Source organism: Budorcas taxicolor, chromosome 21 (assembly GCF_023091745.1).
Source record: "Budorcas taxicolor isolate Tak-1 chromosome 21, Takin1.1, whole genome shotgun sequence".
In the NCBI taxonomy this organism is placed as follows: Eukaryota; Metazoa; Chordata; class Mammalia; order Artiodactyla; family Bovidae; genus Budorcas; species Budorcas taxicolor.
This window is the reverse complement of record NC_068930.1, coordinates 250,064-275,022: the sequence shown is the minus strand read 5'-3', so window position 1 is coordinate 275,022 and position 24,959 is coordinate 250,064. Positions and strand designations below refer to the sequence as shown.

The window sequence follows — 24,959 nt, the reverse complement described above, 5'->3', positions numbered from 1 at the left end:
CCTGAGGGCCTTCAACTCTCCCAGTGAAAACTAACCCTCTGTAAGCGCACGTCCAGGCCTAAGGGTTTCCTTCTTCTCCATGTTTCAGGAGTCAGAGCAAGGGGTCAGATGGGGCCTTGACAGTGGTCTGAACTTGGATGTGGTATGTGTTGCAGGGCTGGGGCAGGGCGTGCCCCTCGTGGGCCTTGTGGTGGAAGGGGGCCCTAACGTGGTTTCCATCGTTCTGGAATATCTCCGAGAAGATCCGCCAGTCCCCGTGGTGGTCTGTGATGGCAGCGGCCGGGCCTCAGACATCCTGTCCTTTGCTCACAAGTACTCGGAGGAAGGAGGGTAGGAACTCTGATGTGTTAGGAAGGGTGGGGTTTGAATTGCCTCTTGTGAGGCCCAGAAGGAGTCGTGGTATGGCTAGCCAGCCCAAAAATATAAGAGAAGGAAGTTTTTCTAGCTCTACTCTCCCACTTCCCAGGGTCAGTAGGTGAGGGTGCTCTCAGAAGCAATGTTTCTTATGGATTCTTTCTTGGGCAGGGGGAGGGTATACATTCTCTCTCAACTTCATTTTCCCTTCTAAGGTTTTCAACCTAATAGCCTGAAATTTGGAGCTTCCCAGCTGGCTCAGCGGTAAAGAATCTGCCTGCCAATGCAGGAGACTCAGGTTCAATTTCTGGGTCAGGAAGATCCCCTGGAGTAGGAAAAGGCAACCCACTCTGGTATTCTTGCTTGGGAAATCCCATGGACAGAGGAGCCTGGTGGGCTAGAGTCCATGGGATCACAAAGAGTCAGACACAACTTAGCGACTAAGCACTCACACAGCCTGAAATTTAGGACAAGTGTAAATGCAGCTGTTGACTGTGGTCCCTTTTGGACTCCTATCCTGGTATCCTGGAATATCCTCCAATGGTTAATTTTCAAACCAGAGATACCAGACATTATCACATTCAGCAGTCCTCAACCTTTTTAGCACCTGAGATCAGTTTTGTGGAAGACAGTTTTCCATGGACAGGGGACAGAGGGATGGTTTTGGGATGATTCAAGCACATCACGTTGATTGTGCCCTTTATTATTACATCAGCTCCACCTCAGATCATCAGGCATTATTAGATCTTGGAAGCTGGGGACCCCTGACTCATATAGATTTATTCATATGGATTTCACCTGTGTTTTCTTCTTTCTCCCATCTCCTTCAAACAGGATAATCAGTGACTCCCTCAGGGATCAGCTTATAGTGACCATCCAAAAAACATTTAATTACAACAAGACACAATCACATCAGCTGTTTGCAATGATCATGGAGTGCATGAAGAAGAAAGAACTGGTAAGTGTCTTGAGTGGGTTCTCGAGGCAGCTCCACAGAGAAAATTGTTTCCTTTCTGATGCTGCCGATGTGTGCAGGATGAAGTTGTTCCTATTTCCATTCAGGCTTTTCCAAGAGGCAGTTTACAGACCCTGACCCAGCTGGCGATTCTGTCCATGTGAGGGAAGCAGGTAAAGCATAGGCAGGTTCTCCTCAGAGTAGGGATACAGGTGCATAGGATCTTGTGTGTGTCAGGGCACCTCAGGCCGCATCCCACCAGTTCTGAGGCTGATGTCATCAATGAGATTTACAGTGTTGGAGTCACAGGGATTTCCCTTGTGGCCCCTATGCTTAAGACTTTATGCTTCCACTGCAGGGGGCTTGGTTGGATTCGATCCCTAGTCAGGGAACTAAGACCCACATGCTGTGTAGTGTAGCCAAAAAGTTTATGAAAAAATTAAATAAATAAAGCACTGAGGAGTGACACACACCATGCTTTCAGGTGTGCTTAGAAAATTCTACCAAATACCCTCAATATTTTCTACCCTTTGCCTCCTTCAAGGGGAAAGTGAAAGTGTTAGTCACTCAGTTGTGTCTGACTCTTTGCGACCCCTGGACTGTAGCCCTCCAGGCTCCTGTGTCCGTAGGATTCTCCAGGCAAGCATATTGCAGTGGGTTGCCATTCCCTTCTCCAGGGGATCTTCCCATCCCAGGGATAGAACCTGGGTCTCCCACTTTGCAGGCAGATTCTTTACAGTCTGAGCTACCAGGGAAGACTTTTACCTCTTCAATTATAAGGAAGACGCACTCTTGTTACACAGGCATTCTTCAAAATTCTAAATCTACAAATTTCCTACAAATGTATCAAATCTGAGTAGAGATGCCTTTGTCACTTTCAGTAGCCATTTAGATATTAGCATGCATGTCCTGCATGGGCTCTTTCAGCTCCACGTGGGGTGAAGAATAAAATAAGGTCCCGGTGAGGATACAAAATGCTGTCCCTTCTGGAAATCAGAAGGCCCTGATGGAAAATCCCCTTGCTCTAGGGATGGTTGTATTAACATTGGCCTCTGAGGTCCTTTTTTTAAGCAACACTCTAATTCTCCCTCTCAATTTCCGCTTTGCTTTACTCAGTCTTTTCACAATTAATCTATTTTCAGGTCACTGTGTTTAGGATGGGTTCTGAGGGTCAGCAAGACATCGAGATGGCGATTTTAACTGCCCTGCTGAAAGGTGAGCTCTCGGAAATGGCTCCTCCTGTCCTTTCCATGCTGGCCTCTCCAGGCCCCACTCTTGGCCAGGAAACCCTCCCCCTGCAACCTCCTCCCGCCAGGAAATGTGTCTGCTGGGGATGGAACCCTGAGCTGGCCAGGCTGCCTAGAGTTATTGTAGTCTAAAGCTGTGGTAACATGATGAGGCTCCAAGTGGGTTCTCTGGAGGGGGACTTTTCTGGGAGGAGGGAGCAATGGTTCACTGGTTCTTGATGGCTAAGAACCAGTTTCCATTGACAGCTAGCTCATGACAGGTTTCAGCTCAGAGAGGGTAAGCATGAAACAATTTTTCATTTGTGATCCCTGTCACTGCACTTTGTCAATTTTCCCAGACTCTCCTAATGATAGGCTGCCACCTGGCTGCTTGAGGAGTCACCTCCCTCCTCCACTGCGAAGGGGAGGGTGCTGGAGGAGAGAGGGGCAGGGGTCCCCATTGGGCCAGCCTCCTGGTGGTACTGAGCTGGTCTCCCTGCAGTAGGGGCTGGTACCCTGGACTGTGCTCCCCTTTGATCTGGAGGAGCAATGCCCCTTGACCTGGCCTGGCGGGTGTCTGGGTGGCCCCAGGGCTCCCGCCCTCTTGCAGAATAGGAAAATGGGGTCGCTGGCTTCCTCCTCTGTTCCCCCCAGGGACAGAAACCTCTTTCCTGACATGGAAAGAGGTTGCCTCCATCCTCCTCCCAGCCAGCTCTTAGAAAATACTGAGTCACTCAGGGGCCAGAGAAAAGGGTGAGATGCTGAGCCAGTCTGTGGAAGCCCATGCTCCCCACCCAGCCCCTTCCCCCACAACCCACCACAGTCCAGGCATGAGGTGAGAACTGCCCCGTCTCTTGCCTTCCAGGAACAAATGCATCGGCTCCGGACCAGCTGAGCTTGGCCCTGGCTTGGAACCGTGTGGACATAGCTCGGAGTCAGATCTTTGTCTTTGGGCCCCGCTGGCCGGTGAAACTAAGTGTTTTCAATCTATACTGTTTGTCATGACTTTGTACAGAGGGTGTATTAGTACAAGCTCCCTTGTGCTGTGGATCTCAGAAAATCTTCTGGGGTTTCTGATGACCCAATGTCTGGTCGCTTCCCTGGTGGCTCAGATGGTAAAGAATCTGCCTGTGATGCACAAGATGTGATTTGATTCCTGGATCAGGAAGATCCCCTGGAGGAGGGCACGGCAACCCACTCCAGTTTTTCTTGCCTGGAGAATCCCATGAACAGAGGAGCCTGGCAGGCTACAGTCCATGGTGTTTCAGAGTCGGACGCAACTAAGCAACTAACACCAACAATGTCTAGTTGTTAGGATTATTAGGAGATGTTGCTGTGTCATTTCAAAGAACCAGCAAGAAATAAGAGCTCCTGGCACTAACTTCAGATTCAAACCAGTGCTCCTGAATAAAGAGCACTAAATATTTTATCATTGCTGGTGAACATGGGTTTTTACACTTTTAAGAAGAAGAAAGAAGATTGCTCATTAAAATGAAATACAATGATTGCATTGAAAGCATTGATTTTTAAACTATGTTCTATGAAACCCCAGAGGGCTAGGGGACTATGTGTTTGACCTTTGTGTGTAGTCTTTGGGGCGTGGTATGTTTGTATGTGGTTTGGTGTATTGTATACGTGTATCTATGTGCAGTATGTGTGTAGGGTGTGAAATGTATGTGTGGATGTGTGGTGTGGTTTACCGTGCATGCAGTGTATGTCTGTGGGATCTGTGTATGTGTGTGTGTGTGTGGTTGTACATGGGTGTGGTGTGGGGGCATGTGTGTGCAGATATGAGCAGGCATGATGAACAACTCTCAGCAGCCTCCTGCTGCTTCAATCAAAGCAGCTTCTTTACAACTTGTGGTTACCAAGTGGGAGAGGAGTAGAGGAAGGATGGACTGGGAGTTTGGGATTAGCAGATGCACACTGCTATATCTAGGATGGATAAACAGCAAGGTCCTACTGTACAGCACAGGGAATTCTATTCAGTCTCCTGGGATAAATCATAATGGAAAAGAATTTTTAAAATGTAATATATGTGTTTATTTATAACTGAATCACTTTGCTGTATAGCAGAATCCCAGAGACAGAGGAGCCTGGTGGGCTACCATCTATGGGATTGCACAGAATCAGACACAACTGAAGCGACTTAGCAGCAGCAGCAGCAGCAGCAGAAATTAGCAGAACATTGTAAATCAACTATACTTCAATTTTTTTAAATTATTTTTTTTTTAAAAAAGCAGTTTCTTTGATAGGTTTTGTGTATTGGGACTTCGGGAAAATTTTTGTTTGCAGAATTAGGGCTCTGCTGCTTCTAAAGGGGGTTTGGAATATCTAGAGGGTTCATGTCAAACTTTAAAAACCTTATTTCTCAAAACAGGCCTGGCATGTACCTTCAAAGTACATCTCATTTTCACAGTTACCTTTTATCCAATTAGTGTGAAGAATTTAAGCAATCAGTGTGTGCATGTGTGCTCAGTGGCTTCAGTCATGTCCAACTTTCTGCAACCCCATGGACTGTAGCCCATCAGGCTCCTCTGTCCATGGAATTTTTTAGGCCAGAATACTGGAGTGGGTTGCCATTTCTTCCTCCAGGGGTAAGGAATCAGAGAAGTGTATTAAAGGAATAAGATACAAGTTTGGGGAGTGGTTTATGCGTGTTGTTTATTGAACTACACAAGTTAAAAGAACACTACCACACCTTACATATTTTAATTTCGTTTTGAATCTCCCGGTTTGTCTACTCTTGGTAAAGGATTTTCGAGCAAAGTGAACCGGTCCATGAGTGGTGATGAGGCAGAGAAGCTAAGAGCTCCAAGACAGGGCTGGCAGGAAGGGCAGTGTCATGAGCTCTGGAGACCGTCTACTCAGAAAGAGGAATCCCAGACCTTGGTTGGTTTTTCTCTTTGAAGGGCAGCTTTATGAAGACACAGCTCTGAATCAGCCACACCGAGAGAGCCAGGTTTTCAGGATTACAGAAAGGGCCTGACCTGGGGAACACATCACACACACAGGGTGCCAGGCTGAAGTAATGGCCTGCACCCACTTTCTTGTTATAGAAGCAATAAGCGGTTTCTAGAAAGTGTGGAAAATACAGACAAGCAAAACAAAGGAAACAATCACTCGTGACCACCTCCCCCTAGAAAAATTCAGCAATACTGTCAATATTTTATAATTTCATTTTTCACTCTTATGTTGGCATTAAATTCTCTCTGACTTCCATTTTCATGCTGCTTAGTGTTCTTTGCTTTCTGTTATTCAGTAAATGCATAAATATGGTTTGAAAAGCAGATTACAAATCCGAGCATGCCATGAAAAGCAGAGCCCTCACGCCCACCTCCGAAAGCCCCTCAGTTGTCCCCATGTTCTGCTTTCCAAGGGAGCTGTAGCATTTTACATTCCCATGAGCAATGTAAGAGGGTTTCTTGGCATTGGCAGGTTTTAAAAAAAATTTTAGCTTCTTTAATGATAAGTAGTAGTATCTCATTATGGTATATATTTATTTATGATCAAATATACTTTATATTCTCAATGTAGGAGGGACAACCTTCAAACAAATTCCTAATGAAATTCTCATTTAAGACATACATATTTTTTTTCTTTATTGTTTAAATTGAAGTATGGTTGATTTACAATGTTGTGTTAGTTTCATGTGTACAGCAAAGTGATTCAGTTGTACATTTGTATAGATCTGTATTTATTCTTCTTCAGATTCTTTTCCATTAATACTTATTTGTTGCTGTTTAGTCACTCAGTAACGTCCGACTATATGTGACCCCATGGGCCACAGCCCATCAGGCTGCTCTGTCCGTGAGATTTCCCAGGCAAGACTACTGGAGTGGGTTGCCATTTCCTTCTCCAGGGCATTTTCCTGCCCCAGCAACTGAACCCATATCTCCTGCATTGGCAGGCAGGTTCTTTACTGCTGAGCCACCAGGGAAGATTTAATGCATATTACAAGACATTGAATATAGTTCCCTGTGCTGTATATTAGGTCCTTGTTTTTATTTTATTTTTAATTGAGATATAATTGACATATGACATATTAGTTTCAGGTATACAATATAGCAATTCAATATTTGTATATATTATGAAATCACTACAATGTGTCTAATTACCATCTGTCACCACATACAGTTACAATTTTTTTTCTTGTGATGAGAACTCATAAGATCTACTGTCTTAGCAACTTTCAAATACACAACACAGAATTATCAGCTGTAGTCACCATGTTGTACATGACATCCCATGGCATTTATTTTATAACTAGGACTTTGTACCTTTCAACAATCTTTATTCATTTCGCCCTCCTCCATCCTCCATACTAGGTCTTTATGTTAATTCTAAAAATGGAAAAACCAGCAGATTTTACTGTGATTCTGTACAGATTGTTCACAGCTGAGCCTAACATTGTAGCTGAACTCAAAGGGAAAGAAAGGTAGCCCTGGGTGAGTAACCGGGGCCATACAAAGGAAAACACAACAAGCATGAAGGTTTGTACAGTCCATCCATTGTTTAAATTATGCGATCTTTGAGTTTCCTTCATATTTAGACCTTGCCTTATTTGAATAGATAGATGTTTGCTTTCCCTTGCATTTCTTTTTTTAAGAATAAGTTTATTTATGTATGTATTGTTGAGTGTGTTGGGTCTTCATTGCTGCACATGGACTTTCTCTAGTTGTAGCGTGTGGGGGCTACTCTCTAGTTGTGGTGCACAGGCTTCTCACTACAGTGGTTTCTCTTGTTGTGGAGGACGGGCTGTGAGCACAGGCTCAGCAGTTGGGGCATGAGGGATCTTCCTGGACGAGGGATCAAACCTGTATCTCCTACATTGGCAGGCAGATTCTTTACCACAGAGCCACCTGGGAAGCCCCTCCCTTGCATTTCTAATTGATTCTCTCTTTTCTTCTTAGCATATTCCTTACATCATCAAGACTATCTATTCTTTTATTACTGTCCGTTGAGAGGAATTCCCTTTCTTACAGTATCTTTCAAAGGCCCTTGTATCTCTGGAAACATGTGCCTGTCAGTTACACCCAGGAGACCTCAGCCCAGGCTTCTCTCCACACAAGCATCTGTGGTTTCACTTGTCATCTCCGGCCCCTCACAGCTGTTTTCTCTCGTTTCCATCACTTTCCACAGACACTTCTTTTTGGTGCCTTTGAATTTACCTCTCAGCACCCTTTCTTTTGGACAACAACACACATCAACTGAAACAGCCACTTAAAGTACATGAATGTACTTCAAGCATATACGTAATAGAGGGTCGCGAGATCAGGGTCTTTGCCACCAGACAACCTGGCCTGTGACAGCTAAGTGTATGTGTGTGCGTGTGTGCTCACAAGTATGTGTGCCTGTGTTGCCTGTGTGCATGTCTGTCTGTGTGCTCATGCTTGCATCTGTGTGTGTGTGCCTGTGTATCTGTGCATGCATGTGTGTGCTCCTGTGTATCTGGACGTGTGTGTGTGTGTGCACACATGTGCATGCAGAGGGGAGGCACTGGTCCTGGGACAAGGGGAAGCTTTAATCCCTTTCCCAACCCTGCCTGCTTGAACTGCAGCCCCTGGGAAGCCTGGCACCTCCGACAGATAGCAAGGCCACGGAGAAGGAGAAGAAGCCACCCACGGCGACCACCAAGGGGGGAAGAGGAAAAGGAAAAGGCAAGAAGAAAGGGAAGGTGAAGGAGGAGGTAGAGGAAGAAACTGACCCCCGGAAGCTTGAGCTGCTGAACTGGGTAGGTGGGACGGCTCTGGTCCCTTTCCTGGGCTCACAGGGACCTCTCGGAGCCAGTCACCCTCCTCGAGGGGAAGGTCCAGTTCTCGCTGCCTCCTCAGCTGCCCTGTGAACTTGCCCCTACCCCGCAACCCCCAGGTACTCATGCCCCTTTCCTGGGCTCACGCAGGTGAATGCTCTGGAGCAGGCCATGCTGGACGCACTGGTCTTAGACCGTGTGGACTTTGTGAAGCTTCTGATTGAAAATGGAGTCAACATGCAACACTTTCTCACCATCCCGAGGCTGGAAGAGCTTTATAACACAGTGAGTGATCATGAAGGAGGGAGAGTGGAGGGGAGCTGGCCCCATCAGAACACGGCTTTAGTGGAAGAGAGAGGGAAATGGCAACCCACTTGACTTGCCTGAAGAATCCCAAGGACAGAGGAGCATGGTGGGCTACAGTCCTAGGGGTTACAAAGAGTCGGACATGACGGAGTGTCTAAGCATGCATCATTTAAGGGCCAGTGTTCTCGCCTGACCAGTGGCTCGGCGAGGGTCCCATTCTCACCTACCTCTGCCAGGCTACCCAGCCCCCCACCCCATCTGTACCATTAACTCAGGGATGGTGCATGAAGACAAGTTTCTTCAAAGGAAGAGTCCAGCTCCTAGAATCATTATCAGAGTGAAAAGTTCCCGGGGTGAGCAGTCATTTGTTCCTGGGGACTACCACTTTTTATGAGGCTTTGATAAAAATAGAAAACTGAGTTTGCACAACAAGGAGCTCCTGATATGAGAATCACAGTGTTTGGATAAAATCTTGGCTTGTATTCTCACCATATGAACTTTGAGATGTACATTCCCTTCCCTGTTCTAAAATTTTAAGCCTTAGAGGTGGTCCTGAGCAGTTGCTTGTAAAACTTGGTGAACTTTTAAGACGATATGGTGCCCTGTGAGATTCTCTTTAAAATAATTTGATAAATGGTATTTAACATATTTTTGAACATGCAGGATACTTCTTACCCATGACCAGTCCTGTGTTGTAAAAGACATAGGCTGATAGTGGATGACATCCCAGCTTTCACAAATTCATTAATTCTATACAGTTGGATTTTGCTCTAAGAGTTGAAGAGAAAAACATATTTAATATGGCTGAATGCTTCTCTTTCAGAGACTGGGTCCACCCAATACACTTCATTTGCTGGTGAGGGATGTAAAAAAGGTCAGTCTTCTCTTTTTGTCTTTGCTTTTGTTTATATATATAATTTTTTTTGAATGAGCTATTTCAAGGTTTATTTGTTTTTTGTTTTTTTAATTTAATTTTTGGCTGCATGCCATGAAGCATGTGGGGTCTAGTTCCCTGATGAGGGATTGAACCTGTGCCCTCTGCATCAGGAGTTTGGTGTCTTAACCCTTGTATCAGCAGGCAAGTCCCAGTCTGCTGTTCTCTAGTCCTTTACCTGTTGACTTCTTTCAATAAGACATTTTCTAAAGCAATTTTTAAATTTCCAAATGTGGTATCATTTTATTGGAGGCATAGGAAATCATGAATTCTTCTCTCCATAAAAATAGTTTACTTTTTTCCAATGTCATCTTCTTCAAGTGTGGTGTTCATCCCACACACAATCGGCTTGCTCTAAATGACCGTTTGGTGGTAGGTTGGTCCCAGCCAGGGGTGGAAGTGGGGGAGGACAGCAAGTTCCTTTCTGCTGCCCAGGGCCCTCATGCTCTGCAAGTTTCAGATTTGCCCTCTCTCCTTCCCTGTGCCTCTTTCCAGAAGTCCTAGCAGGACAGGCCTCATGTCATTCGGCGTGTCCCACGCAACAGTTCTTCCTGGCCCTGTTTCCTCATTAGACAGTGATAGCCACCTCCACTTCACAGCCCCATCGCCCTTTCCAGCACTACTGCTCCTTACAGTCTTGTAGGATTCCGTCTACTCCCTGTTCTGTCGTGGAGTTTCTGGGGTCCTGTTGGCCACCACAGGCTGGAGGATCAGACCAGGTTAACATAGAATGATTCATGAGGCCAGAATGCAGCCCCTGGCATGCAGAGTACAGGATGGGTGTTTGTGTTCTGAGCAGGAGGGAACAACTCATACGGGAGAAAAGGGCCTTCAGTCAGAGTCCCAGAAAGACTGTTTAGGCTTCAAACAGATATCTGATTCTACTGATGTGAGAATGTGGCTTTTACTACAAATGTTACCAACCTGGCTTCTTGACCTTCCCCAATCAATAGCGATTGACTAGAGGCCAGACAAGGAATTCAGGTGAGGCTTTATTGGGGTTCTTGCTGCAGCAATGGGGAGTGAGAACAAACAACAGTTTCCCTTGCTTGCTCCCTGAGGAAGGGCAAGCTGATTCCTTAGGCAGTGGAGTAAGAGTAGGTGTGTGTCCAGGGTCGGGCTGGAAGGGTGACTTAGGTGGTTTGTTCACCTCTTCCGTTCAGTTCAGTTCAGTCGCTCAGTCGTGTCCGACTCTTTGCAACCCCATGAATCGCAGCATGCCAGGCCTCCCTGTCCATCACCATCTCCTGGAGTTCACTTAGACTCACATTCATCGAGTCGGTGATGCCATTCAGCCATCTCATCCTCTGTCGTCCTCTTTTCCTGCTGCCCCCAATCCCTCCCAGCATCAGAGTCTTTTCCAATGAGTCAACTCTTCACATGAGGTGGCCAAAGTACTGGAATTTCAGCTTTAGCATCATTCTTTCCAAAGAACACCCAGGGCTGATCTCCTTTAGAATGGACTGGTTGGATCTCCTTGCAGTCCAAGGGACTCTCAAGAGTCTTCTCCAACATCACAGTTCAAAAGCATCAATTCTTCGGTGCTCAGCTTTCTTCACAGTCCAACTCTCACATCCATACATGACCACTGGAAAAACCATGGTGCTATATGAAGGGGGCAGTACCCTGCTTTTGCCCCAGGCTTCTCAAAAGAGGCAGTTGCAATGTTTGGTCTCCCTGTATCTTTTGGGTCCAGAATTTGCCCCAACGGCACATGTATGTGATTATTTTTAGGCCCATACAGTTCCTTTGTATTTTGTTGTTCAAGGAGAGGTGTGTCCAGGTGCAAGCATTGCAGTGAAGGATCCCCATTCCCAGCCTATCTCACAAATGCTCATTGGATCAGAGCAGAATCATTGGGTCTGGGAACCAAGAGGGACAAGGGACTGCCCTGCCCTTGTTTCCCACTTTCCCAGATTTCTTAATTAAGGAAGCACTGAGAGTCAAAAGCCACTGCTACTCAAGTGTAGACCCAACCAACCAGGTCTCACCTAAGTGGCTTCGATCATTCTCCTCCCACCCTCCCCAGACACAGGATGCCCTCACTTGAAAGCCAAAGCCTCCTACATCTCATGAAGTTGAGGCTCCATCTAAGACACTTGCATCCACTGGACCCATCACATGCCCACCATACGGGGTCCACCACACGCTCATGTGTTCTGTCCTGGGGCCAAGCATGATCATATCTGTGGTACTCTCTGCCCTCAGTTGCAGCAGCCCCTGCTCTGCCTCAGTGTCACCCTCCCCAGGAAGCCCTTTCTCACCTGCCCACCCAGGCAGAGTGGGGGTCTGAACATGCTCCTGTGTCGAGATTTGGGTGGCTTGGCCCTTAATCCCCTCCCCTGCCACAAACAACAAGCTCACCGAGGCAGAGATATATCTTGTCCCCTCATGTGAAATCCCTGACTTGATCAAGGATCACGATGAGGGCTGAACAAACTTGCAAAACCTGAGTGAAGGATGAGGTCCCTGTGCACAAGGAAGACATTCAAAAATTGTAGTCTCCGTGAGTGGAGAAGGAAATGGCAACCACTCCAGTATTCTTGCCTGGAGAATCCTATGGACAGAGAAGCCTGGTGGGCTACAGTCCATGGAGTCACAAAGAGTCAAACATGACTAGTGACTAAATAACAACAGAGTCTCCATGGGATGGACCCCAGGTTTCCTCCATCATTTCAGCTGCAGGAAGTTAACTAAGCCAGAAATAGCACATAGTATAGCATCCTTATAACGGATGGGTCAGCTCTGCCTCCTGGATCAGCCAGCTGCCCAGGGGCATGAGTGACTGGCTTACAGGTGCATGGATGCCCTCAGTCCCTCTCTCTTCTGCCCACACCCTGCCTTCATCTTAACACAGCCTCATCCATTCTGCAGCAGAACTCTGCCCCTTCACCAACTCCCAGCCACTTCAGGGAGTTTGTGTTCTTACTGAAAACTTCGGGGTCCCTCAGAAAATCCTGGGGCACCATGTGGAGATTTCTCCAGAAAGGTCCCAGTCCCAGGAGTGTCCCGTCCTCCCCCTACCTTTCACAGAGTCCTCCTGCCCATCATGTGCTCACTCCCACATTCTGTAGAAAATCTGGACACCAGCCCCTGAAGATACCTTCTCCCTTGCAAGCAGCTGTCAAAGCACCTTCTCAACAGGGCAAATCTACTCACATCAAGGAAGGCTTGTACCAGCTACACCATCTGTTCTCAACGATTTTTTTCCCTTAATCAATTTTTTGTTGAAGTATAGTTGATGTACAGTGTTGTGTTATTTTTTGCTGTACAGCAAACTGATGCAGTTATACATACATATACATTCTTTATTTGTATATATATTCTTTATTTTTATTTTTGGCCTCACTCTGTTGCATGTGGGACCTCAGTTTCCAGATCAGGAAATAAACTGGTGCCTCCTGCAGTGGAAGGCAGAGTCTCAACCTCTGGACCACTGGGAAGGTCCCTCTTTCCTTTATGTTTAAATGCACATTACTGATCATTCTGTCCAAGCCCACAGACGACCCCAGACCTCTCCCCTATAGCCCTGCGGGTTTCTAACTCATCTCATGGGAAAGTTTAACCCATTTTCTGGAACATGGTTCACCCTCTTATCTCTCTCCATCCTGTGGTAACAGAAGATTGTTCAACGCCCCATTGCTTCTGTTAACACCCACATCACCAGCAGGGATGGCCACGACGCCAAGGTGTGTGATGCAGTCCAGGCTGCAGGAGCTTCTCGCAGGGCCTGATACATGGCTCCTTTCCTTACAGGGCAACCTTCCTCCTGACTACCACATCAGCCTCATAGACATTGGGCTTGTACTGGAGTACCTCATGGGTGGTGCCTACCGCTGCAACTACACGCGCAAGAGCTTCCGGACCCTCTACAACAACCTGTTTGGACCCAAGAGGGTAGAGCTCAGCGGACACGCAGTCTTCTGTGGTTCCCAGGGCCACACATGGTTCTTTGCTCACCTCCACAGTAACTCAGCCTATTCAAAGCCAAACTCATCACCCCATCCCCCCACACATCTTCCAATCCTCCTGCAGTGGCTCTCGGTGTGAAGCATCCTTTCTTCCCTTCACACATTGGGCCCACAGCCCAGCACTTGCACCTGCCCCTTCCTTTGTCCACGACTGTCTTCCTCCTGGGCTCCTTTGTCTCTGTTTTCTTCCATGCATCCTATCTCTCGAGCCACCCTGATCCTCCAAAATGAGGAACCTGTTGGGGCATTCCTTGCTCACAAACTCCCAAGGCTCCCCAGTGCCTGAGGAATCACTGTCAAGCTCATGATCAAAGCGTCTAAGGCTCTCCCTCATTATCCACACCCTGTTGTGGGTGACGATGTACCACTTTCAGAACAAACTCTACTAATGTGTCAGCCGCATCCCCCACTTCAAAACCCGATGTGTATCCCATGCCCAGCTCATGTGTGAGACCTCCCATGAAGCCCTCCTCTCGCCCTACTCAGAGCCCCATAGTTCTGTGTCTGCATTTCTGTGAGTGAACTTCTCTGTTCTCCCTGGGGTGGGGGTCCCATGTCTGCACATCTCTCTCCTCACTTGACCTGCGCTGACAGAAGCAGAGGAAAGGAAAATAGATTTTAATAGATAAAAGAGTACTTTATATCATTATAAATGCTTTCCTTAGGTTTGTCCTTCATTGTTAATTATACAAAGTACTTTAAAAATTTTATTTTTAATTGGAGGATTATTATTTTATAATATTGTGTTGTACAGTATTAATTGCTTTACAATATTACAATACAATGTTTTTGCCATATATCAATATGAATCCACCATAGGTATATGTATATGTTCCCTCCCTCTTGAACCTCCCTACCCCAAGTACTTTTTAATATATTATCAATCTACTAGCGATATCAATAATGTATAACTCATAGTATTGTAACTTCAGTTATCTGATTCCATTGAATTTTTTTCCCTCCCTTTTCATTATGCAGCCGAAAGCTCTCAAACTTCTGGGAATGGAAGTAAGTAGGATTTGTTTCCAGTGGTTTCATGGTATCATGGAGCCTCTTCATTTTGTATTTAACATAAAATTGATTGAATTTGTTTTCCATGAATAAATCCACTTCACCGTACACCAAGATTTACTTGGATGATTTAGTCAGATTATATTCAAAGGTCATAGATATTTTTTTAAAAGGTAAAAGCCACCCAGCTGACTTTTATTAAAATCAAGAACAAATCAAGCTCACCCATTATTGTTGGCATCATTATCCCCTCTGGTTTTTAAAAGTGTTCTGGAAATTTTACCACATGAAAACATAAATAAAGGAAGAATATATAGAAGGAGGAGGAAATGATTATTGGCAGAAAAATATTTTGTATAAGTCCAGGATAAGCAACAAAGCTTCCTCGTAATGGGACAAAAATATCCAGAAATAACCTAACAAGTGAACTTAAGAACAAATCACTAGACATGAAAATACATAAACGAGTAGAAGAAGTACCATAACACAATATTGAGACTGAGTATTGTAAAGATTCTTCTCAAATAAATTCATGAGTTAAGTAGCATTCCAATTTCTATATGGATTCAGGGTAGGAGGTTTTGTCTCTTGTTCACAGTTGACACCGACTTTCAGCATAACTAGAAGGGTTATGAAAGTCAGTGTTGCATAATCCCTTAGTCTCTCAGACTGGTTGTCTCATGTAGGGTTTATCTGCTGAGTGAAGCCTTGGTGGAACTCTCCTACATAATAGCCTGTCCAGTGTTGTTGTTAGAGGCCCATTTTTTCACCACTGTAGTAATAACGTTTATAATAGGAGTTCATCGAAGCTTTCTATTTTCTGGAGTCAGCTTTGGTCAGTTATATTTTCATAGAAAACAATTTACTTTATCTAGACTTTCAGGTTCACTGGTGTAAATCTTTGTTGTTGTTTAGTCTCTCAGTTGTGTCCTACTCTTTGTGATCCCATGGACTGTGGCCTGCCAGGCTCCTCTGTCCATGAGATTTCCCGGACAAGAATACTGGAGTGGGCTGCCATTTTCTTCTCCAGGGGATCTTCCTGACCCAGGGATTGAAACCATGTCTCCTGCATTGGCAGGGCGATTCTTTACCACTGAGCCACCTGGGAAGCCCCATAAACCTTTACCGAGTATTTTAATTTTTTCAATTTACTCAAGAATGTCTTTAGTTGTATGCCATTTCTTGTTCCAGTTTTTTTTTTTTTTTTTTTCATATTTTCTCCCTTTCTTCTTAACCATACTGTCTTTGGATTTCATTGGTATTTTTGTTTAACCCAGCAGCTTTCTTTTTTCTTTTTTCTATTTTATTAATAAATTTTAATTTGTATTCATTCCTTCCATATACTTTGTATGGAGTTATTGTGTTATTTTTATTGACTCAATTTGAAAGTGTTTGCCCATTTTCAATCTTCTTTGTATTTCAATAAATTCATGAAGAGTATACATTTTTCTCTGAGCATTGTTTTTCATGGTATCCTACAGGTGTCAGTAAGTAGAACTTTTATTGATATTCATTTCTAAACAGTTTATAATTCCCTCCTTAAGCCAAGAGTTATTTATAAGCATATTTTAAGTTGCCTAAATACAGACTTTTGTTATTGCGGTTATCTTAGTCTCATTGATTTCTAGTATTACTCTTTAGGTGTAGACTGTATGATTTCCAATATCTAGAACTTGTTGAGATTGAAAATCTCAAAAGAATTGAGGAATAATGCCAGGTGGAATTTTGTTAATGATCTACGTGTGTTGAAACAAATGTATTTTCTCAGTTTGTTGGGCACAATTATATACTTCTCTGCAGGAGACCTGGGCTTGATCCCTGGGTTGGGAAGATCCCCTGGAGAAGGGAAAGGCTGCCCAGAGTTCCCTGGACTATATAGTCCATGGGATCACAAAGAGTTGGACAGGACTGAGCGACTTTTGCTTTCAGCATGCTGTCAGATCAAACTTAGTAATTTTATTATTCAATTTGCTTCCATATGTACTAGTTTTTTCCAATTAATTTCTGACTGAGGTGTGTTTAGAGGCTCTTACTATGATTTGTGATTGTGGATGGATTCATTTCTTAACTTCCAGTTCATATCTTTTGTTATTTTATTGGGTTGCTTCTCTTTTACTTGTTGCTTTGTGTCTTTTCATGCACTTTAGGGAAATGAACCCTTTGTTGGTTATTTTCTGTCTATAGCAATATTAAAATTATTTTATGAGAAGTTGCATATAATTAATATTTTAGTAACATACTATGGAAAGGTAGGATTAAAGGGGTTTCTGTTTGGGCCTTCCCTGGCAGACTCCATTGGTTAGGACTGCGCTTCCACTGCAGGGGGCATAGGTTTGATCCCTGGTCAGGGAACTAAGGTCCTCCAGGTTTCGTAGTGTAGCAAAAAAAAAAAAAAAAAAAAGCTTTCTGTTTTACAATATTTCATTAGTCCTTAGCGGATTTTTATTTGACTTGATATAATCTTGAAAATTTTATATTTCTTTTTTAATTTCAATATTCCCTGAGTGACTGAAACTGCAGTGACTGGGACAAATTAGAACAAAAACATTTAAATTCAAGGCAAGATATGATACTTTCAATAAAAACATCAGAACACCTCATAATGAGCTTATAAAACTTGGTTTAGTCATGATCTACTTGCCATAAGAATTGAAGACTCAGGCTCCACCCCCTCCCCCCCCCCCCATGCCCAGCCTCTCCATTCATGTGAACATGGGCAAATTATTCAGCCTTTAAGCCACAACTTCCTCATCTGACTGACTAGAAGACATTAACAACCTCTCAGGATCAGTGTGAGAATAAAACAAGGTCACTGATGAGAAAGCTATTTGCAAAAGAGCAGAGATCCATTTTTGTTATCCTATTGGGTACCGGATCCTCAGCCTGGAATAGTTTATTCAGTTCAGTTCAGTCACTTAGTCGTGTCCAACTCTTTGCGACCCCATGGACTGCAGCACACCAGGCTTCCCTGTCCGTCACCAACTCCTGGAGGTTACTCAAACTCATGTCCATCAAGTCAGTGATGCCATCCAACCATTTCATTCTCAGTTGTTTTCTTCTCCTCCTGCCCTCGATCTTTTCCATCAGGGTCTTTTCCAATGAGTCAGTTCTTTGCATCAGGTGGCCAAAATATTGGAGTTTCAGCTTCAGCATCAGTCTTTCCAGTGAATATTCAGGACTGATTTCCTTTAAGATTGACTGGTTGGATCTCCTTGCAGTCCAAGGGACTCCCAAGAGTCTTCAACACCACAGTTCAAAATCATCAATTCTTACGCACTCAGCTTTCTTTATAGTTCAACTCTCACATCCACACATGACTACTGGAAAAACCATAGCTTTGACTAGACAAACCTTTGTTGGCAAACAAATGTCTCTGCTTTTTAATAGGCTGTCTAGGTTGGTCATAGCTTTTCTTCCAAGGAGGAAGTGTCTTTTAATTTCATGGATGCAGTCACCATCGGCAGTGATTTTGGAACCCCCCAAAATAAAGTCTGTCACTGTTTCCATTATTTCCCCATCTATTTGCCATGAAGTGATGGGACCAGATGCCATGATCTTAGTTTTCTGAATGATTCCATGCCACATGCATGTTTCACCACCAGTTTTCCCAGTCATGAATGCCTTCCTTTAGGATCCTGCTCTATTATTAGAATGACCCCTCATAATCCCTTGGAAGTGGAAAGCATTGGCCTTCCATTTATAACACATCCATGAGAAGACAAATCTCATTGAAAATAGAACCCCTGCTTCCTTAAACTATTGGTAGATGTGTGTGCATGCTCAGTCATGTCCGATTCTTTGAGAACACATGGACTGTAGGCCTTCAGGCTCCTCTGTCCATGGGATTCTCCAGCCAAGAATACTTGAGTGAGCTGCCATCTCCTCCTCCAGGGGATCTTCCCAATCCAAAGATCAAACCCCTGTCTCCTGTATCTCCTGCATTGGCAGGTGGATTCTTTACCACTGAGCCACCTGGGAAGCCCAAACTACTGGTAGAAAACCAAGATATTTTTCTCCACCTCCTTCTACATTTTTCCTATTAATCTCTGGTTCAGAGTATTGGTATTTAAAGACATCCCTCAAGAAATGAGTTTTGGGCTTTATCTCTCCCACAGGATGATTTGGATTGAGGTGTTTTCTTTGTTTTCATTTTTGCAGCTTCTCTTCAATTTTTAGAGGCTTCTGGAAAAAACAAACAAACAAACAAACAAACCTGCCAACCCAGGAATATAAACTTCAAACAGTAGTATGCCTTTTCAGCTCATTTGATTTTCAATGGTTTACTTCTCATAATAAACATGTGCATCTTTCCAAAAGAATTCATAAGATGGGTGGACACACAGATGTACTTAAGAAGTCTCTCTGTTCCCACAGACAGTGAGGTTTCCCTTCTTCCAGTTGGTCCTGAAACCCTTTACTGCATGTTTATGGCAGAACCACGGTAAGGGTGTTTCTCTCCCCTCAGGATGACGAGCCGCCAGCCAAAGGGAAGAAGAAGAAGAAAAAGAAAAAGGAGGAGGAGTTGGACATTGATGTGGATGACCCGGCCGTGAGTCGATTCCAGTACCCCTTCCACGAGCTGATGGTGTGGGCTGTGCTGATGAAGCGCCAAAAGATGGCGGTCTTCCTCTGGCAGCGGGGGGAGGAGAGCATGGCCAAGGCCCTGGTGGCATGCAAGCTCTACAAGTCCATGGCCCATGAGTCCTCCGAGAGCGAGCTGGTGGACGACATCTCCCAGGACCTGGACAACAACTCAAAGTGAGTGTCTGGAGGGAACGTAGAGCTCAGGGAGACCTGGTTGTTCTGAGAACCACTCCTTTTCCAGGAAGGGTGGCAAATATGGTTCTCACTTAAGTATCATCACATTTAAAGCTTGTTCATCAAATGCTTTGCCATTGTGTCAATATTTTTCCTTCTGTCTTTCTGAGGCATTTCTGAACCGTCATTGTTTTTGTTGACTGTCTTCTTGTGCAAACTATGGAAATGCAATTTTTCATTAATTAATTTTTATGTGAGTATAGTTGCTTCCGGAGAAGGCAATGACACCCCACTCCAGTACCCTTGCCTGGAAAATCCCATGGACGGAGGAGCCTGGTAGGCTGCAGTCCATGGGATCACTAAGAGTCGGGCACGACTAAGCGGCTTCATTTTCGCTTTTCACTTTCATGCATTGGAGAAGGAAATGGCAACCCACTCCAGTATTCTTGCCTGGAGAATCCCAGAGACAGAGGAGCCTAGTGGGCTGCTGTCTATGGGGTCGCACAGAGTCAGATATGACTGAAGCAACTTAGCAGCAGCAGCAGCAGCAGCATAGTTGCTTCACAATGTTGTGTTACTTTCTGCTGTATAACAAAGAGAATCAGTTACGCTTATACGTGTATCCCCTCTTTTTTGGATTTACTTCCCATTCACATCACCATAGAGCACTGAGTAGAGTTCCCTGTGCTGTACAATAGGCTCTCATTAGTCATCTATTTTATACCTAGTTGTGTATATATGTCAATCCCAATCTCCTGATTCATCTCACCCTCCCTTCCTCCTTGGCATCCATACATTTTTTCTCTATGTCTGTGTCTCTATTTCTGCTTTGCAAATAAGATCAACTATACCATTTTTCTAGGTTCCACATACATACATTAATACCTGATATTTGTGGAAAAACAATTTTAGACAGTATATCTTTATTGAAATATAGCTGATTTACAGTGTGTTAATTTCTGCTGTACAACAGTGTATACATATATATGATTCTTTTTTATATTCTTTTCTATTATAGTTTATCATAGGATACTGAATATAGTTCCCTGTGCTATACAGTAGGACCTTGTTATTTATCTACCCTATATAAAAAAGCTTATGTCTGCTAACCTCAACTACCCACCCCCTCCCTTCCTCAGTTCCAGTTGGTAATCACTGCTGTGTTCTCTATGTCCTTGATTCTTTTTCTGGGAAACACAATTTAAATGCAAAGACAACAAAACTGATTTTTATAAGGAAACACACATTCAGAGGAGTACAGCCTTAGTGAACCTATGCCCTTGGACTTGATCTTCCCAAGGACCTCTTAGGTAGGACAGGATGGCTACAGGGGGCTGGAGCTAGGTATTTCCCTACCCTCAGCTCAGTCAGTCTCTGATAAAACACCAATAGGTTGGACTCTGGTTAACTAGTTTTCCCCAGGGCAGGCTTTGTTAGGAAGAAAAGAGTGCTCTGGGCATAGTTCAGAATGGACCCTCCCCAGGCTGGCAGGATGAGGGGATTCTCCTCCCATCTTCCCTGTGAGAACTCGGTGGGGCACCTGGAGGTAAAACAAATGAAAGCGTGGACACACTTCTTTCTCTAAGCCAAGGCTCCCCAGACTTATTAATCTGCCGATTTGTCCTCATGGGACCTCTGGAAGTCAGCCTCCAACATGGCTGAGCACGGACCCTGGCCTCTGGCTGCCCTGGGAGCTCCCTAATGGGAGAGGACAGGGAGTCAAGGACTCTGTGTCCTGTGGCTCCGTGATGTCCCCATGGACACGGCTCTCTAACAAAGTATATGGCTGTCACTGCCTCACCCGCTCCCATCTGTGTCTCGGCAGAGACTTTGGCCAGCTGGCTGTGGAGCTCCTGGACCAGTCCTACAAGCATGATGAGCAGATTGCCATGAAACTACTGACGTACGAGCTGAAAAACTGGAGCAATTCGACCTGCCTCAAACTGGCTGTGGCAGCCAAACACCGGGACTTCATTGCCCACACCTGCAGCCAGATGCTGCTGACGGACATGTGGATGGGGAGGCTGCGGATGAGGAAGAACCCTGGCCTGAAGGTACCTGTGACGTGGCTATGTAGTGTCAAGTGACACCTGTGGGCTCTGACTCCCTGCCCGGCTGAGCTAAACACTTTCTGTGGATTATTTCATCCATGACTCTGAACAACCCCGGGAGGGAGACCCTGCGGCAATCCTTGCCTTACAGATGGAGAACCTGAAACTTTGAGATGAAGGGATTCGCCTAGGATCCCAGCTGTAAGGTGAAGGGCAGGACCTGAACACGAGTGGTCTAACACCAGAGCCCAACCTGCAGCAAGACTAGCTTGTGGGCATGGAGTCTACTCTAACGAGTTGTGCACCCCTGACCATCCACCCACCACTAAGGCAGGCACCTGAGCTCTGTGGCTATAGATTGCCTTATGACTCTGAAAGTACTTGCTATCATTTTATTATTAATTTTCACTGAAATATAGTTGATTTACAGTGTTGTGTTAGTTTCAGGTATACAGTGAAGTGAATCAGTTTTATATATATATATATATATATTTTCCTTTTTTACATCCTCTTCCATTATAGGTTTTTGAACATAGTTCCCTGTGCTATACAGTAGGTCCTTGTTGATTATCTATTTTATACATAGTATTATGTAATATTACATAAAATTACTATGTAATAATAGTTTTAATATTATATTAAAAGTATTTTAATATAATAGTTTGTATCTGCTAATCCCAAACTCCTAGTTTATCCCTCCTTGCTTTGGCTTTATTAAATATGTTTGTTTTCTATGTCTGTGAGTCTATTTCTGTTTTGTAAATAAGTTCATTTGTATTCTTTTTCTAGATTCTATATGTGAGTGACCGTATATAATATCTGTCTGACTAACTTCACTAAGTATGATAATCCCTGTCATTGTTGTTTAGTGGCTCAGTTGCATCTGACTCTTTGTGACCCCATGGGCTGTAGCTCACCAGGTTTCTCTGTCCATAGGATTTCCCAGGCAAGAATACTGGAGTAGGTTGCCATTTCCTTCACCATTGGATTTTCCCAGCTCATTGATAGAACCCACGTTTCCTGTGTTGCAGGTGGATTCTTTACTGATGAGACACCAGAGCAGCCCACGTAATCTCTAGGTTCATTCATGTTGCTGTAAATGGCATTATTTCATTCTATTTTATGGCTGAATAGTATTCCATTGTATATATGTACTACATCTTCTTTATCCATTTTTTTGTTGATGGATATTTATGTTGCTTCCATGTCCTGGCTATTGTTAATAGCGCTGCAATGAACAAACATTGGGGTGCATGTATCTTTTTGAATTATAGTTTTGTTCAGATATATGGCCAGGAGTGGGCCTGCTGAATCATTTGGCAACTCTATTTTTAGTTTATTGAAGAACCTCTATACTGAACATATCTATGAACCAGAAACAGATTCACAGACATAGAGAACAGACTTGTGGTTGCCAAGGGGGATGGGTTGGTGGGTGAGGGAAGGATTGGGAGTTTGGAATTAGCAGATGCAAACTAGCTTATATAGTATGTATAAGCAACAAGGTCCCACTGTATAGCTCAGGGAACTATATTCAATATTCTGTAATAAATCATGATGGAAAAGAATATATGTATAACAGTCAATTTGCTGTACAGCAGAAATTAAACCCAATATTGTTAATCAACTATACTTCAATAAAATTAAAAAAAAAAAAAACACAACCAACCAAGGTCTGGTCCAGCCTCAGCATGCAGCTGCCAAGTGGCAGAAAATAAGAAAGCCAGAGGAGCACCCCCAAGTCCACTCTGTGATCAAGTCTACAGGTCCATATGTTCCAGCTCTTCAACCCATAAACGAACAGGGTACATGTGTACTAAAAGTTCACCAGGACTTCCCTGGTGGTCCAGGGGTTAAGACTTTAGGCTCCCAATGCAGGGGGCACTGGTTCAATCCCCGGACGGGATCTAAGATCCCACATGCTACCTGGCACAGCTAAAAAAAAAAAAAAAGTAGTTGAATATATATACTAAAAAGTAATTTTTAAACATGCCAGAATTTAAAGAGTGAGATTAAACTGTATTATCTTCAGCAGCACTGTCCAACAGAAATAAATCACATATGTGCTTTAAACTTTAAATATTCCCATTACAAAAAGATTTTTAATAGCTATAAAAAGTTTTTCAAGTACATTGTAAAAAGTAAAAAAGAAACAGTTGAAGTTAACTTTTAAAACTTATTTGTTTATTTGGCAGCACCGGGTCTTAGTTCAGCATGCAGGATCTTCAGTCTTCATTGAGGCATGTGGGACCTTTTAGTTGCAGCATATGGAATCTAGTTCCCTGACCAGGGAGACAACATGAGCCTCCTGCATTGGGAGCTCGGAGTCTTAGCCACTGGACCACCTGGGAAGTCCTGAAGTTAATTTTAATAATATATTGATTTAAACCAGTAGGTATAAAATGTTTCCAAAAGGAAAAATATCATTAATGAGATAGTCTATATTCTTTTTTTGTACTAAGTTTTTGAGATTTGGTGGGTGTTTTGCAATCTCTTCCTTTTCTTTTTTTAACCTAATCCTTTTTTTTTTTGATATAATGTCTATCCATTGGTATAAATATTTGTAAGCATCAAATTTCCTTCAAAGCATTTTTAATTTGCAATATAAATATGTAATTATTATAAAGCCAGGATTGTTTTTTTAAATTTAATTCTTTGACTTGGTCATATGATATGCACATATGAAAAAATTAAAACTGTTTATGGGACTTCCCTGGCAGTCCAGTGGTTAAGACTTCACTTTTCAAGTGTGGGTTCAATCCCTGGTTCCATCCCTGGTTAAGGAGCTAAGATTCCACATGCCTCTGGGCCCAAAAACCAAAACATAATACAGAAGCAACATTGTCACACATTCAATAAAGACTTTGAAAATGGTGCACATCAAAAAAATAAAAATAAAACTGTTTAAAAGTGTGACAGGTCTTTCTGCTAACTCCTGTCCCCCATGTGACCTATTCCACCCAGTGGCAACCACTGATATTTGTTTCTTGTGTATATTTCCATATGTAAAGTGAATGTGAATACTCTCTTTTCTTTTCCTGGTGAATTAAATATACTTACTGTTTTTCTTTTTCACAAAGGTTGACATAGTCATTGTTATGTACATTTTTTCCACTTCTCTGGGAACTCTTTCTGTATTACGACATAGAACATTCCTTCATTCTTACCTGCTTCCCCTGTTTTCCTTTACACTGGACTGTCACAGCTCAGGCCAGTCCCCAGTGTAAGTCACTCACCCCTGGGGGTGCTATACTCATGGCCACCAAGGCTGCTCTTGGACACACATTGTGCCTCACATGTCTGCTAGGTGAACATCCAGAAGGGGAGCTGTTGGCCCCATGGGCATATGGACTTTTGATCTTGATAGCCTTTCCTTCTGTGGAAGTGTACCCCCTGCCATTGTGCAGAGAGTTTTCCCACAATCCCACCAATATGGTGTGTGAGCACACACTGGAATTTTTACAATCTAATGGTAAAAAATGAGATCTTTGCATAGTTTCTTTGAATGTCTTTCCCCCACCCCACCCCCGACCTTTTTAAAGATGCTATCAGTTTCTTTATTGTTATTTTATTTTTGGCCACACTGCACATGGGATCTTAGTTCCCTGACCAGGGATCAAACCACTGGACTACCTGAAAGT

The 24,959-nt window shown here is 43.8% G+C and overlaps 1 protein-coding gene across 1 annotated transcript in view; it reads left to right on the top strand.

Annotated features, from left to right (window-relative positions):
* The window catches only part of LOC128066963 (transient receptor potential cation channel subfamily M member 1), a 64,789-nt gene that overhangs the window by 10,906 nt on the left and 28,924 nt on the right, over positions 1–24,959 (top strand). The window contains exons 7-17 of the mRNA XM_052660095.1: positions 156–330; positions 1,189–1,312; positions 2,452–2,524; positions 3,401–3,501; positions 8,096–8,269; positions 8,438–8,572; positions 9,417–9,467; positions 13,284–13,424; positions 14,477–14,506; positions 18,975–19,267; positions 21,093–21,321. Coding sequence (XP_052516055.1) covers positions 156–330; positions 1,189–1,312; positions 2,452–2,524; positions 3,401–3,501; positions 8,096–8,269; positions 8,438–8,572; positions 9,417–9,467; positions 13,284–13,424; positions 14,477–14,506; positions 18,975–19,267; positions 21,093–21,321 — 1,526 coding nt within the window. The remainder of the gene's footprint in view (positions 1–155; positions 331–1,188; positions 1,313–2,451; positions 2,525–3,400; positions 3,502–8,095; positions 8,270–8,437; positions 8,573–9,416; positions 9,468–13,283; positions 13,425–14,476; positions 14,507–18,974; positions 19,268–21,092; positions 21,322–24,959) is intronic.